The 15910-nt window shown below is 53.6% G+C and overlaps 1 protein-coding gene across 4 annotated transcripts; it reads right to left on the bottom strand.

The window, feature by feature from the left end:
• Window positions 1–280: 280 nt before the first annotated feature.
• Window positions 281–15260, bottom strand: Lsr (lipolysis stimulated lipoprotein receptor). 4 transcript variants are annotated; one of them, XM_074058698.1, is made up of 10 exons: window positions 14828–15260; window positions 13418–13762; window positions 7501–7620; window positions 4934–4990; window positions 4251–4397; window positions 1779–1943; window positions 1587–1643; window positions 1360–1488; window positions 507–1144; window positions 281–408 (listed from the first exon to the last, which is right to left on the bottom strand). In XM_074058698.1, exons 1-10 carry the CDS (start codon window positions 14928–14930, stop codon window positions 373–375), a joined length of 1797 nt encoding a protein of 598 aa, XP_073914799.1. In that variant the 5' UTR covers window positions 14931–15260; the 3' UTR covers window positions 281–372. The 4 variants fall into 4 exon arrangements, with proteins under 4 accessions (XP_073914799.1, XP_020024071.2, XP_073914800.1 ...); XM_020168482.2 differs by having other exon boundaries at window positions 1360–1491; window positions 14828–15259; XM_074058699.1 differs by lacking the exon at window positions 4934–4990 and having other exon boundaries at window positions 1360–1491; window positions 14828–15259.
• Between the last annotated feature and the right edge of the window lie 650 nt (window positions 15261–15910).

Genomic DNA, 15910 nt, shown 5'->3' with positions numbered 1-15910 from the left:
GCGCGCGCGCGCGCTCCCGGCGTCCCGAGGGCTGTGCGCGACGGCGGAGGCGCTGGGCGCATGCGCACGTCTGGGCGGGGCCGGGTGCGCACGCCGGGGCGGGCGGAGGCGGCGTGGGGCACGTACTCCTGGCCAGTACAGAGCAGGCAGAGGGCCGAGTGGGTCCCTTCCTCCCGATTGCAAGTCCAGCCCAGAGAGAACACTGAACGTGGCGCTCCCTTCAACACAGCAGCTTCTCGCGACCCCACCTCGCGTAGCAAAACAAACGCTCAGACTTAGATCTTGTGATTATAAATTTTATTAGACTTAAGAGGTGAAGATCTTCATCAAATTTAAAAAAAAAGTACAAAAGCTACATACAAAAACGTGAGATCAGACGACTAAACTTTCCCGACTCAGGGCCAAGTTCTGCAAGGGAAAAAGAAAGAAGGGAGTGTAAACTGGGCGGAGCAGCGGAGAGGCGCTGGGAAGGGTCTCAAGTCAGGGAGGGTCGCTAGCTCGCTCACCTTCTTAAGCCTCCGCTCCCTGGAGGCCTGGGAGTCAGTCTCGGAGTAGGGGGGAGGCGCGGGAGGGTAGTAGGCCTCCTCCTCCTCCTCCTCCTCTTCCTCCCTGTAAGGTCTCCTCCTCTCCCCGGGCCCCCTTTTCTTCAAGGCCTCTTCTAGTAGCCGCCCATCATATTGGGGGTCCCCAAACCTGGAGCCATCCTCTCGAGGGTCCCGGGATCGGTGGTAGCGTGATCTGGGGTCAGCATGAGGACGGTCCCTAGACCTGGAATCACTGTAGTGGGGATCTCTAGAGTGTGGAAAGTCCCTTGAGTCGTCTGGGTCATAGAGGTCATCACGGCTGCGGCTTCTGGGGGGTGCATAGGCCCGTCCTCTCCTCCCACTACTCGGGGGAGACCTCCTCCCCGACTCTGCAGAGCCCGGCCGGGTGAGGTCATCCAGAGCATCCACAGAGCGGGCCCGGGGCCTCCCGGCACCCCAGCCACTCCCTGGCTGCTCTGTGGGGGACTCCTGTTCCCATCTCCTAGGGCTCCGGGGGGAGTGGCGACCCCACTCCTCATCCCGGATTGGGGTGAGGGCAGGACCTCTGGAAGGCTTGGATCGCCAGTCGTCCTCATGGAGGGAGGTGACTTCACTCATGGCTGTAAGGAAGGCAGGGCGTTACTAAGTCTGAGACTAGAACTCAATGTCCAGAGTGTGAGGTCCAGATTTTTCACCCGCTGGCTGACCTACTGTGGCCCTGGGGCCACAGTAGGGAAGGAGGACTAGGTCCAAGATTTGCAGTAAGCATCCCTGGGCAGGTATAAAGGAGCCAATCCTTGTGCCCCCACCCCAAGACCCCAGGTCTGATGCTCACCCCGCTCCACGCGGCCATTGGGGGGCCCAGGTCGAGAGGGGTCAAAGTTAGCAAGTTCCTTCTCCATGTAGTACAGGACCCGCATGGAGTCATCTTGTTGGCTGGCCTGAATCCTGTAGCCGCTACGGACTTCTAGGGACGGGGGTGACATGATTGGTTTGGGAGAATGGAAGCTGACCCAGCCCAAATCCACAGGCATGTCCACTGTCGGGGTGATGGATTCTTACCAGAGGTCACACTGCTGTCTGTGTCACGAAGCAGGGGTACCTGGGAGCTGTTGGCAACTGGAGGAGACTGGTTGTCAGTGTCATTCCCAGCCCCCACCCACACTTTCCTCCAGTCCCAGTCCCACTCTACTGTCCAGGGCGAGGCCACCCTGGTCCCAGCTGTTCTGGCCCTTCCCTCCTCGGAGGCCTCACCTGAGCTGTTCCTGTCGAAGTCTCCAGGGTACCCATTGTAGACAGGGCCCATGGGAATCAGGGCTGGTGGTGGGGGCGGAGTCTTGGCAGGGGAGAGGTGGGCATAGGTGCTGTGGGCATAGATACTTGGGACACCTGAGGTGGCTGCTTTGCCAGCGGCGTACACTGGAAGGGCACAAAACGGCATGAGAACGTGACCAGGAGCCATGGCTGCCTATGCTATGATGGCTTCTGAAGGGACAATGGGCCTGTCTCCCCCCAGTGCACTCCAGTTCGGCAGTGCCCCTAAGGCTATAGGGGCATGAGCTTCCCTGAGCCCCCATCTCCTTTCAGAATAGGGGGTCACACTGGCAGCCCACAGCCCCAGTCTAACATTACAGTGGTTTTCCATGAATGGACAATCTAAAGGTTTTGTGTGACATTCTAACTCTCCAGCCACCTTCTCAAAATCCATGGGGTTGACCTGGGCCTTTGTGGTTTTAGGAGACAGTGGACAGCTCCTTTAGATAAAGCCCATTACTGAACCCACAAGGTGGAAACAGGTTTCCCCTCTCTAGACATGAGTCATCTGGGTGACAGGACCCCAGGCCTACTCCACTGTCATGCTTGCTGGGTCCTCCCCACTAGGTCACGTTCCAGAGCCAGAAGGAGTGAGTTGGAGACAGGCCAGTGGGGCCTCAGGAGTTAATCTGCCCGCCCTGGCCAAACAGCAAAATATCTCCTCCAATGTTTCCAACTGCTGGCCACACCCCACCCGCCCTCCGCTGTAAGCTTGACAGCTCAAGGGCAAATCCTTCCTTCTTCTCCAGCACAGGAGGATGGGTCCTGGTGGCTACTCCTTCAGCAAAGCTACTGGAGCCTAGGGAAGTCACTTCCCCCTTGGGACTCTACATGCTGAGCTGGGCTCCTGGCGCCACTGATTTTTTTCGGAAGTTGCAGACTTAAGTGCTCAGCTCTGCTCAGGAGAAAGCCCTTCATTAGTTCAGGTGACTTGCCATGTTCTAATGAGCAATCAAAGCTGCTTCTTCCTGGAGCAGCAGGAGTAACAGGGAGGGCCTCCCAGGGGACACGTGAGGCCTCTGGTAGGTGACAGGGTCTCAGGATGGCTTGGGGACAGGCACATCAAGTTTTCACCGCGGCCCCAGTCTTACTTGGTTAACTGCAAATTTCCAGATCTGTAAACTAGACTAACCCATCACCTGAGCCAAAACTCAGCTACAGATGATGAGTGCAGACAGGAAGGCCAGCGCCACCTGCACAGAACCATGACCATAGCCAAGCCCTGGCTAGCATGGTGGATGGAGCTGTGGCCCCGTCCTGGGCACTCTTTACTGACCTCCCTTACTGCTCACACCCCACACCCTTACCCTTTCCCCCCAGATATTAGGACACGAAGCTGACACTGTACTGACTGCTCACAGGTGGTCACACAGTGTGTGTGGCAGGGGCTCTCTGATCTGTGTCCTGGCCTGTTGTCATTACTGATTCTGACAGCAGCAATGAGTGACAGTAGGCGTGGAACATTTTGTACACGCTCAGCCCCACACTAAACACTGTGCACACAAGTTCACCAAATTCCCAGGCTCCCTCTGTGCCCGAAAGCCCCACCATCCAGAAGAGGAAACAGACAGGAAGAGGGAAGGCGCCCATGGCTTTGAGCAAGTCTTGAACCTGCACCTGTCCCCGCTTGTCACAAGAGTATTATCGCCTTGAACTGTATGCTAGGATGCTGATCCATACAACACCTTCCTGAAGGAAACCGAAGTACTGCCAGCAGCTGTCATCCCGAGTGGGCACTGGGGTAGGCTGGTGATGGGACAGAGACTCACTTTCCTCTTGTCTTTCCCTCTGCTTTGCATCTTTATTTTCTTTGCAGTATTGGGGTTTGAACTCAGGGCCAACACCTTGAGTCACTCTACCAGCCCATTTTTGTGATTTATTTATTTTTTTTCCCAAGATAGGGTCTCACAAGCTATTTGCCTAGGCTGGCTTTGAAACATGATCCTCCTGAGCTCTGCCTCCTGAGTAGCTAGGATTACAGGAGTGAGCCACTGGCACCTGGTTCCGATTTGCATCCTTGCCCCATCCTCCCTGCTCCTACTTTTGTTTCCAAACCCCCACAGGTCCCCCCCACCCCACCTCGGGTAAGCTAGGGATGTCCCTTAAAGGTAGGCTCTATGTGAAATGTATAGTACGTGTGTATGCAAACCTTGTTTGGTTTCTCAACTTTTCCACTTGAGATTTTGTTTTTAAAGGGAGCTTTGCTTTCTTGTGAATAATAGCTTAGACTGTTGGATATTTTCCTTTTCCCATTATACTCAAGAAAAAACTTACAATAAATGAAAGTTGATAATACATGACAATGTAAGTAGCAGTGCTCACCTCCTGACCCCGATCAGTGGCCCTGTACTAGGCGGCAGGAGGATAAGCCCAGCAGGGAGGCTGAGTTGGGTGGCAGGTGAGTGTACTTACAGGCCTCGGGGCAGCAGCACTTGTCTGGACAGCAGGGGCACCTGACGTAGCAGCAGCAGGTGTGGGGACAACACTGACACCAGCAGATGCCCAGGAGGAGGAAGACGAGGAAGCCAGCCAAGCATACCACGACCACGAAGAGCCAGTCTGTAGAGAGAAAAGGAAAGGCCCTGAGCTGGGAAACCTGGAAGGGATAGGGACAGACAGGCTGTGCAGGGACAGCCGAGCTGGCACTGGGGTGGGAGACTATGTGCAAAGCTGGTCCAAGAACCTGTAGCCCTTGCTAGATTCTCCACGACAGAGGGTTGCCACCTCTTACAACCCAGGCCAGTCCCCAACTTAGGGACCTCCCCCTGGGTTCTCATGGACAAGGCAGAAGACAGGAGGCAACCTAGCCAGAGCAAGACAGATGCAACCGTGGGGAAGGGAGAGAGCTGCAACCCAGACCCAACCCCCAAAGAACACAGTGGACAGGCGCCAGTCACTTGAGTCCCTGCCTGTACCCCAGGCCCCTCAACCAGCCGAGCCTATCCCAAGCCCAGATGCCTCAGAGTCAGGCGGGGTTAGTAGGGGTCCACGAGCAGTGATTAGGGGGCAGGGGGAATACCGGAGACAGAAGCAATGTTCCAGGGACTCCCGAGGGGAGCCCCAGTGAGGACTCTACCCCTCCCCCACCCCCGTACCTTCCATGGGCCCCGCCTGAAAATCAGGTAAGAGCTCAGTCACCTCTGAGGTCCTGCCTGGAGGGACAAAAGAGAAACAGGAGATTACACTGGCCAGAGCCAGCCCGGGCCACCCCCTACCCACCGAAATTGTGTGCTCAGCACTGGGCACTAAGCGGATCCTGGCACAAGGTGCCAGCCATCACCCACCTGCCCTCTGGCTCCATGACCCGCCCCCCCCAGCACATGTCCTACAGGATCCTCCCAGTTAGACCTCAGCCCGGGCACCCCACCTTTCCCACCTACATGGGTCCTAGTATCCCACAGAGTTCCAATCCAGGTAGTAGACACGGGGCCTGAAGGCCCACAGAAGTTTTGCTTTTGGTTTTAAAATCTTAAGAAAAAAATTATGAGTATATAATAACAGATTGTTTTTATAACAACACAGTATTTATTAAGTGGAAGACGGGGTCCATTTAACAAAACTACATATGCCCCATCAACTTATATGTGGTCCTGGTTCTGTGACCCATTATGACTCAACCCTCTTTTCATGCATCCTGTCACCTATGCATGTCACCTAGGCATGCTTCCTGACCTAGCTCGTGCCTTCCCTCAGGTGCCACGGGAGCTCTGTGCCCCGCAAGCATTCTATCAGGGGAGCTCACACTTACACATACAGCCTTATGTGCAAATTCTCCCTGTCTGTCTGTCTCACCAACACAGCTCCCTCCAGAGCTCACATGCCTCCATGAGGGGGCAGAGCATGCAAACCAGTGGTTCTCAACAGTGGTTTGACATGTGCCCTGTTCACCAGGCCAAGGTTCTCCAAAATGACACCAAGGCATTTTTTTCCTTTTCACCCTCTTCCTCTCAGGAGGGTACAGTGGGGTTTTCCAGGGGCTGAGCGACACGATGACATCACCTGTTATCACCTGATGTCTAATGAATTGTGCGCTTGTATGTCTTGTGATTTAAACCGTTCCCAGCTTGAGCTGGGTGTGGCCCACACCTGTAATTCCAGCACTCTGGGCCAGCCTTGGCTACACAAGTGAGTTCAAGGCCAGCCTGGACCTGGTATGGAGACCCTCCCTGTCTCAGAAAAAAATAAATCCCAGTTTCAATTTCTTTTTCTCTTTTTTTTTTTTTGGGGGGGGGAGGGAAGTGGAGGAGGAGAGACAATTACTGTGGAATGAACTCAGGATCTCTTTTATCACTGATTATACACCCATTCTCCCAGTTTCAGTTCTTAATAGACAGAATCCAGAAAAACTTAACAAAAACTCCAAGATCCTCAATAATTTTTGTAGTGTAAACAGGCCCTGGGATGGAGTTCTGAGAACTGGCGCTGGTGAGTGCACTTCAGCTAAGGCTCCACGGCCACATGTGCATGGTCACCTGGGCATGATGGATGGCGTTGTACAGCCCGCAGCATCTCTCACGTACAACACCGCCACGCAGGACACGCTGACTTACAGCAGAGCACTGGGCCCGTGGCAGTGTCCGAGTACACACACAGAGGTCTCACAGGCACACCGGGACCCCATCCTACCCTGGCGTCTGGCATCTGTCTTGTTTTAGATGTACTCAAACTTTCACACTTGGTGAAAGCCACACAGTGCCAGCTCAGCAGCACAGAAAATACAGTCCTTGTGTTTGGGCAACGGGTTTGGGGGTGCACTGTGGCTCTGTGCACACGGTAGACAGTGGGTGAAGCCTCCTGTGAATTATACAGCGGGCCCCTCCCTATCTAGGCAGGATTGAAAAATGCATATGTATTTTTAAATGCATACTTTGAGCCAGGTGCTGGCGGCTAGGTACTTGAGAAGCTGAGATCAGGAAGACTGAGGTTCGAGGTCAACCTGGGCAGAAATCCAATCTTCAAAATCACCAGAGCAAAATGGACTAGAGGTGTGGCTCAAGTGGCAGAGTGCCTGCTTTGCAGACACACAGCCCTGAGTTCAAACCCCATTCACACCAAAAAAAAAAGAAAAAAAGCATTCCTCTTGTCTCGGCCTCTGAGTGCTGGGATTACAGTCCTGCCCCATCATATCCAGCAAAAAAATGTATCTTTTGCTTGCCATTAGTCCAAATAATACAGTGTAACTACTCTCTCTCAGCATTTACATTGTATAAGGTGTTAGAAAACCAGACAGGACTGAATGGAGCCCGGAGGGTTCTATGTAAATACTAAGCTATTTCATATACTGAACTTGAGTATCCTGGGCTGTGGCATCTGAGGTCCTGGAGCCAACCTCCCCCACCCCCGGTACCAAGGGATGACACACAATCAATAAACTTGGATTGCGTCTGTTTTTAAAAAGTGAGACTGGAAAAAGGTAGAGTCCCCAATTTTCTCCACTTAGTTTGGCTCTGGCTGACTTGAAACACCATAGTGGGAGGGGACCTTGCCTGGGGTGCAGGGCCCAGAAAAGCCCAAGTGACTGGCGGTGTCGTGAGGGGACAGCAAAGCAGGCAAGAAAGCCAGTGAGTAAGCTGAAGGGAAGATCGTAGACACACAGACATGGACAGAAGAAGGACCATTCCCACTTCCCTCTTCCAGAGCCCTCAAGGGCAGCCCTACTCACCAAGGACGATGAGCTCTGCATAGGCCTCGTTGTTCCCCTGGAGGTCCTGGGCCGAGACCACGGAGCAGTAATATACACCACTGTCCCCCCAGGCAGTCTGCTCAAAGGTCAGGTCAGCATCTGGGGCAGGAGGAAACAGAGTGAGGCACACAGGAGAGGGGGTGCTGGACCCCTGCAGGGCCTGAGCCTCCCCACCCCAGGCACAGCCCAGGAGGGCATGACGGAGCCAGGCTGCAAATGAATCAAATGAAAAGTAAATCATTCTTGCCAAGGGCATGCCACTTTTATAGTGAAGACTGAACGAGGGGTATTTCAACAAGTCTGAGTGGTGGGCGCTGTTATCATCCTGTCCTATTGGTGCGACATCAGGGTGGGAAGAGCACCAAATGCACCTGAAGTTGTACAGGTCATGGATGACGAGTGGGATGGTCTGAGCTTTGCAACTTAGAACCACCCTTCCTGTGACCTCTCAAAGCCAAGGTCTCATCTCCTAGGCACAGAGGGTGCCTAGTCAGACCGGGGAATGGGTTCAACCAAGGAGGCAGAGCTAACTAGGTCAGATCCCAGATAGCAGGAGATGCCCAGCATGGTTGACAGTGGGTGTGATGTGTGGGAGACAGAGACCGATTCTCCCAGTTCCCAACTCCACCTCCTCCCTTTCGGTCCCCACATTCCAGGCCAGTCACAGAGCTTGGGGACGCTCTGGTCTAAAGCACCCTCAGGCAAGGAGCCTGCTAATTACACCACTAATGAAAGTCTTCCAGCACATCCGGTTTCCTCTCTATTCCTCAGGCCCTAATTAGTTAAATCACTTCAGCTAGCCACAAATGTGGGACACAGTAGCACCTGCTTGGTGATCTTGCCTCAGGTCCATGAGGGACAAGAACAAGCTAGAGATGAGCATCCCAACCGGGAGAGCCCACAGCGTCCTGGCCACTTTCCTCCCAGGTGCTTAGTTCCTGCTAACCTGCCTACATCTGGCCTCAGGCCCTTCTCTGTGACAGCCAAGAGCAGTGGTTACTGTGGTGGGTGTCCCACCTGCCCTTATTCCCCACCGGACCCTACTCACTGAGTGCTGAAGGGAGAACAGAGACCTCACGACCACAGGAAGACCCTCCTTTCCACATCTGTCACATTTCAAATATTCCTTGCCACACCGGCCTCATCCCCCCACCTCCTTTGCTACCAGGCTCCTGTTCTGTCTCTGCACTATTTCCTTTTAGACCCTATTAGGGCCTTGGGATGGAGGAGGGTCCCTGGGCCATCCCAAATTGCATGGCTCCCTGCTGAATGCTGCAGACTGTCACCCAGCTTCAGGTACTGACTGCCTATCTCTGCCCCTGTGAGACTGTGGCCTAAGTCTATCTTGGTCATTGCTGGCCTGACACAGGTCTGGGTGAGGAATAAGAACAGACTCCTCCTCTCCTCGTGCCAGCCTTCCTTAGCTTTTGTCATCTGTCCCAGCATTCCAGACACATGGTTACATTCAAACAGACACTTGATCCACTCCACTCACTCAACAAATAACTATTGACTGTATCTTCTGATCCAGGCAGGATTTGAGGCCCTGGTCTACTAGGTTCTCAGAGTGTGCTCTGTGCACTGTGGGGTTCCCTGATTCTTTCCGGGGGGTCTATGGGCTGCACAACTTCCTAGCACAGTGCTGTCTTTTCCTTACTCTCTCATGAGTGTACTGTGTCACCTTCCAGAGGGTAGGTGACATGAAAGCAGTATCACAACAGACTGAAGCAGCTTGGAGAATTCAGCCTCTTCTATTCAGACAGACTCGAAAAAATAGATGGAGGGGGTGAATCTAATCCAGATATTTTGTTGCCTGCCTTGTAAGCTTGAGGCCTCGAGTTCAAATCCCAGTACCACCACCACCAAAAAAAAAAGATATTTTGTAAGCACATATGTAAATGTCACATTGTCCCCCCTACAACTACTATATGTTAAAAATAACTTAAAAGACTTGTGAAAATAGAAAACAATGCCTCTTATCTCATTTAATTTTGCTTTGGGATTTGGAAAATATGGTTTTTTTCATTAAAAAATATGCTATTTTTGTAATGAGCTTATTATCAACATTTGAAATCATTTTTAAATTCACCTCAGTTTGTTAGCTACAAAACCAAAAGTTCTTTGATGTCCCCAATAATTAAGAGTACAAACAGGACTGGGCAAGGTGGCTCACGCCTATAATCTCAGTTACTCAGTAGTTCAAGGCTAGCCCAGGCAAAAAGTTAGCAAGACCTCTACCTCAACCGGACATGGTGACGTGCCAGTGAGCCCAGCTGTGTAGGAGGTGTAGGGAGGAGGATCAAGGTCTGAGCCAAGCCCCAGGCAGAAAACCTGAGACCCTATCTGAAAAACAACTAAGGAAAAAAAAGGCTGGGGTGTGGCTCAAACAGTGGAGCGCCCGCCTACCAAGTGCAAGGCCCTGAGTTCAAGCCCCAGTACACCAAATAAAAAATAAATAAGCATAAAGATGCCCCAAGACCACCTGTTTGAGAAATACTGCTATGGGCTATACAAAATGTGTTCTTCTACAGTTTGGATTCTAACTAGGAAGAGAGATAAATAGAAACAGAACTGCTATGCCTATCAGACGGTGGTGATAAGCACTGTGGAGCAAATGAACCAGGGAAGGGTGTCAGAAAGTACCAGGCATGGAGTGGGGGCTGTGCAGCTGTGAATAAGGAGGCCAGGGAAGTCCTGATCCCTAGAGGTGACTTTCAGAGCAGACATGGAGGATGCCTCCAGGACCAGGTACCTAGCCACTGTTAACTGAGCTGGGCGGGGGCTGGTGGAGTGGCCCAAGTGGTAGAGCCCCTGCCTAGTAAGTGCGAGGCCATGAGTTCAAGCCCCAGGACAGCAAAAACCCAAAACAAAACCATAAAAATTCATCATGAGGTGGGTGGACCCCTTTGTACATAGCCATTCTTTCACTGAATCCTTAAGAACTCTAACCTAGACTATCGTAAATACTACAAATGTTTCCTCAAAGTGTCCCATCATTTCCCATCTGTGTCTCTGAGACTCACCAGCAGATCCCGGATGCTAAGAATGGGACACCCACGCTTACTGGTATCATCTGTCCTGGAGGACAGCATTGGGCATATGCTATGCTGGGAGGTAGGCAGGTCAGTGGGAACCCAGTGGTTGGGAAGAAAGTGGGTGTGATGCTGTGGGCTCTCCTGATCGGGATGGTCCTTTCTAGCCTGTTCCTTCCCCATGGGGGTGGGGGAGATGGCAGGGCTGTCAATATATTCTGGCCATGCCTCTGCAACACCAGAGCTAAGGAGGTGGACCCCCCTCAAAGCTGAAAAGGTGGACAGGGGTCCCCTGCCATGACAATCAATTACATAGGTCAGACACTGAAACCTGGGTCTCCAGGGCCCTATCTGGACCTTGCAGTGTTTTGTTTGGCCTGCATGATGTTTTCAAAATCCATGAAAAATAGGGCTTTCTGGCTTCTTTTGATCAATCCTGAGGCCTGGGCCCACCTCCTTCCTGCAAGGCACACCCTATCCCTGGTCCCTGGTTGCCCTGAGATCATGGGGGCTGGGCAGTTTTTTTGGGTACAGGGAAAAGATGCTGGGCTCCAGCAAGAGCAGAAGTTGTCCTCTATAACTCTGGCCTCTGGCTCCTAATCTACACAGAGCAGAGGTGAGCCTCATAATTTTAGAAGACTCAGTACTGCTGAAAGTGGGGGACACATGGTCCCCAGCAGCCCGAGAAAGTAGAAACAGACTCTGATGCAGGCACCTTCACATCACCCAATGCAGTGTCAACAGAAGGGGGGCCAGGATCCACTCTGAGCGGAGGACACCTAGCTTTCACAGAATTACTTTCATTCCTAAAGCCAGGATGGTTGGTGATCCTAGAGATACCATCAAGAAATCCACTTCTCCCTGTCCTCAAAGCTGAAGTGGCGGAAACTCCCATGGTGACCAGGTTTCCTGAAAGGACACAGACACAATGACCACTTAACCATGGCCTATATCCCAGCTCAAGTCAAGGCCCAGGCCTTCCAGGCCTCTGGAACAATCCAGCCTAAGTGTCATTCTGGAGTTCTGTGCCCAGTATAAGAGATCTGGTACCAGTCAGTCTTTAAGAGCACTCTCTGTATTTGGGTTGTCCTGACAGGGGCTGGGCAGTCATGCCTGATCTAGGCAGAGTGGCCCCCAGGTGAACCCCACAGAGCTCTCCGACCTGCTGCACAGCAGGACACATCAGGCCGAGCTGCTGTGGAGACTCAGGTCAAGTCTGGTCCCTAACTTGAAACAGAACTGAGGGCTTGCCTTTGATCTGCAATCTGACAGCGTGGGAGAAGGAGCTTATTCCAAGGCCTGGTCTCTTGGGGTCTTCAGAGGGATCCTCCCTCCCCCTTCAGCCCTCATGCCCAGGGTTAAGACTAACCCTTCTTCAAGGCAGTGAAAGGACCCATCCCTTACCTGGGGGAGCCCTCATTCCTGGCCCACTGCTATCCTCTGGATTCTTGAAGGCCTGGTCCCATCACACTGGCAGGGGTGTAAGGAGGACGTATCACTTAGCACTATCTGAAATTCTCTTATTCATTCTAAATCTGCCTTTTACTGCCAGTCAGGTCCTTAGCATGTCAGCTGTTTTGATCTCTGCTGTATTCCCAGCATCTATGACAGCACGGAGGAGATGCTTGATAAACACCAAATGAATGAACAGACGACATCCCCACTGCCCCTTAATTAATCCAACAGGCACCTGCTGTCAGGAGGCAGCACTGCGGTTTGCAAGGACTCTTGGGCTGAACCAGATTTGGATCTTTACAACCTGTGCACCTGAACAGCCACTTAGCTCATCTACACCTCCTGTTGTTGGGAGAATGTGTGGGAAGTACCGGCAAGTGGTAGGCTTCCTCCGTTAAAATCACTTGCCCCTTGGGTTCACTCAGGTCACCTCCCTGTGAGTCCTGAACAATCAAAGGGGTTTGGAGCTTGGAGATCGGGCCCAAAGTGTCCGAGTTGGAACCTAATTATTACCAATTACAGCCGGGTGCCAGTGGCTCACATCTGTAATCCTACCTACTTGGGAGGCTAAGATCCAGAGGATTAAGGTTGGACAAATAGTTCACACGACCCCATCTCCAAAATAACCAGAGCAAAATGAATGGACTGGAGGTGTGGTTCAAGCAGTAGAGCACCTATTTTGCAAGCTCAAAGCCCTGAATTCAAACCCAGTCCCATCAAAAAAACAAAACAAAAACAAAAGAAAAGCTATTACCAGCTGTATAACACACAGCTCTGTAAAACGACAATAGAATGAACAGAAGGGACTTAAATTACTGTGTGGTCTAAATGAGTCAATCCAAGTAAACCTGGCTCACAGCCTGGCACACGGGAGGGCATTTATAAGCTGTTACCTCCTTAAAATTTACTTTTTTTTGAGACAGGGTTTGCTGTGTAGTAGCCCAGCTGGCCTTGAGCTCATGATCCTCCTGCCTGTGCCTCCTGATTGCTGGGATTTACACCACAACATGGCAGCTTAAAGTCTACTTCTTATTGCTGGCATTATTAGTATTATAGGATAAACCCCTGGCTCTCTCTCCATCTCTCTCTCCATTACCCAGTTTCCTTTATCTGCAAGAACCTGACTGCCTATGTTGTGAACTCCATGGAGGAAGTGATTTGAGGGCTGTGTATTCTGCTATGCTCCTGGGACTTACAGTAGCATCTGGACTATTACAGATGTGCAATGAATCTGGGCTGTGAGATAAAGGGATGGATGGATGGATGGATAGGTGGAAGGAAGGATCCCTCCCTTCATTGGTCCATTCAGACAATGGTGCTCAAGAGATTCCAGGCTGGGAACTAGAGAGCAATCACCGACTCCCAACCCCCCCGCAAGCCAGCCTCCTTGGTCCCCTAGCCCCACATACTTCCTGTGATTGTGATCCTCCGGCCCTGATAGTAGTCTCCCAGGGTCACAGCATTGCCCTGCTTGGTGGCCACCACCCTTACGGTGCGCACACTGTCCTGGCACTCTACATAGGGGTTGTAGCCAGGGTTGCCAGCTGCCAGCTGGGCATTGATCTGGTTGTCCACACTGGCTGGGGAGAAGGCATCGGCGATGCGATCCCGGCAGAAAGACTTGTACTTCCAGATTACAATGGGTGCCGTGAGGGTGGAAGTCATCTGGTAGGTGCAGGGCAAGGTCACAGGCTGGAACAGAATCACCACATGGTAGGGGTCTGACACGGTCACCTGGATGGTGCTGGCAGGAGCTGAGGGCAAGAGCAGAGTCAGAAGGGACCGCTGTGAGCTCAGGAAGTAGTTTAATGGGTAAGTAATATGCTTGTCACCAGCTTGACACTTACAAAGCTATGGTTTTCCAGAGCACCTGCCCCACATTGTTCCTTAATCCTCAGGAGTGGTGGGGGCAGTTCCTATAATCATGCCTATTTCATAGACCCATGGGGCTGGAAAGTGACATGTTGGAGGCCACCTACATTCCTGAATGTCCTATCCATGTGTCCTCCCAGACTGTGGCCTCTGAACCACCCCAGTCCCCTCTTCCCTTCACCCTTCTCTCACAGAAAGAAGGTCTCTCTGAGGTTTGGTATGGCAGGCTGGCTTCCTCAGAGTATTCACCCCCACCCCAGCATCTCCATCAGTTTCCCATTATGCCCTACCCAAAACCGCCTCAAATGGACACTCAAAAGTGTTTGCCAAAAGATAACGCCCCATCGTCCCCACTGGTGCCAACATCCTATCCAGATGTGAGCTGGCCCGCGGAAGACGGTTTCAGGTCCATAAGTCCATCCTACCAACCTCTTACGCATAGAAACCGCGGAGCCCGCGGAAGGTGGGTGGGGTTGGGGGTGGGGAGTCCTCAGTCCTACACCCACTCGAAGCCTGGCCACTGATTCTCGATCTCTTCCTCCTGGGAACATCGAGTGCCCTCTCCCCGTTACCCCAACACTTAAAGATCTCGGGGTGCGCCCAAGACCCCATGCCAGCCTTTTCCGTGATCGGGTACTCCTCACCCCTGCCCCACAAAGGGTTCCCTTTTCCCTGCGCTCCGGGCTTAAGATCCCGTGAGTTTCACTTCCTGTTACCTCCCAACAAGGGCGGCGGGGAGCGCTGCGCGAGTTAGATGGCGGGGGGTCCCCTCACTGAAGCACACAGGGGTCTCCCACCTGTGTTGGATCCGGAGGTCCCAAGCCTCTGTGCCCTCCCACCCTCAGCCCCTTGTTCTCCGGCCTCCTGGGCGGCTGAGAACTGTGTCCATCCCCCTTCTGCAGCGCCTTCCCGCTGATCCACAGTCCCCGGAGGCCCGAACCCCGTACCTATGCAACAGGTGCTGAGAAGGAGCCACACGAAGACAAGCGTCGCCGGGTGGAAGCCGGGCCCCCAGGAATTTGCACAGGCCGCCGGCGCCATCGCGGCCATCTGGGCGCGTCGGGCCCGCGCGTCCCCTCCCAAGTACCCTGAGAGTAGGGGGCGCGGCGAGCGTCAAGGCAGGGAGGGGCGCACGCTCCTCCCCTTCCCGCTTCCGTCCCTCGTCCCTGTGCCAAGCCCTTCTTGCCGCACTCCAGGAGTTTGCACCAAGAGCAGCAGCGTGGATGGGGCGCACACTTCTAGCTTGGGGGGAGAAACTTGCTTGTCCCACTGCGACTCTCCAAGTCACTCCACCCCCGGCGCGCTCCGGGAAATGGATCGGCCCAGGTACACAAGGGTGGGAGCCCGGGACTGGGCTTGGGGGTGGGCGGCAGGGTGGAGCTCCTCGGCCTCCCTCCCCGGAAGTGGGCTGGTCCAGGTGCGCTCCTGCCCTCCCCCCCCAGGGCCGGAACCAAGTGACCGGCTCGCCAGGAGGGTGCCCGCCAACCACGGGTCCCGTCCAGCTCCCTGTTGCCCCAGCCAGGACGGGCGAACCGAGATCCACAAGAACCAAGGCGCACTTGGGGTGATTCACCTGCCGACAGGGGCGGGTGCTTCTGAGCACCTGTTCCCAGTCTGTCCACACCCCTCTCCGGGCCGGCGATGGACCCGCCTAGGTGCGCCCTGCAGGGAGGGGCGAGTCGAGCCCGGCTGGAAGAGGCGGGTCGTAGCTCCTGACTACCATTGACACCCGCGGGGGAGGCGCAGAGGCTTCTTGTTCCTTCCCGTGAGCTGAATTAAAAGAATCAAGTGAGGTCCCCCCTAGAGAAACTCTGATCCCCCCGGGGATGCCCGTGGGGACTCAGACCCTGAAAAAGTTGGCGTTTACTTGGGGAGTTTTCCGCCACCTCCCCCTCTCCTTCCCAGCACGTGGTTCGGCCCCCGGGCATCCCTTGCCCCAGGTCAGGCCTCCGGAAACTCTGGTTCTTAAAGGGACCAAGGGAAGGCGCGAGACCTGTGCAAGTTCCCAGGGACCAAGCCACCTGTGCCTG

The sequence above is a fragment of the Castor canadensis genome, chromosome 16 (assembly GCF_047511655.1).
Source record: "Castor canadensis chromosome 16, mCasCan1.hap1v2, whole genome shotgun sequence".
Classification (NCBI taxonomy): Eukaryota; Metazoa; Chordata; class Mammalia; order Rodentia; family Castoridae; genus Castor; species Castor canadensis.
Note: the sequence above shows the minus strand (reverse complement) of the source record. Positions and strands in the feature narration are given on the sequence as shown.

What these genes read in the sequence shown, in the direction of transcription:
- Lsr (XM_020168482.2), bottom strand. Translation starts at nt 14,930, where the DNA reads ATGGCCGCGATGGCGCCGGCGGCCTGTGCAAATTCCTGGGGGCCCGGC. An exon ending in TCTCAGCACCTGTTGCATAG is followed by an intron (nt 13,763 to 14,827) that starts GTACGGGGTTCG and finishes TCTTGCCCTCAG; the next exon opens with CTCCTGCCAGCACCATCCAG. An exon ending in TCAGGCGGGGCCCATGGAAG is followed by an intron (nt 4,398 to 4,933) that starts GTACGGGGGTGG and finishes TTCTCTCTACAG; the next exon opens with ACTGGCTCTTCGTGGTCGTG.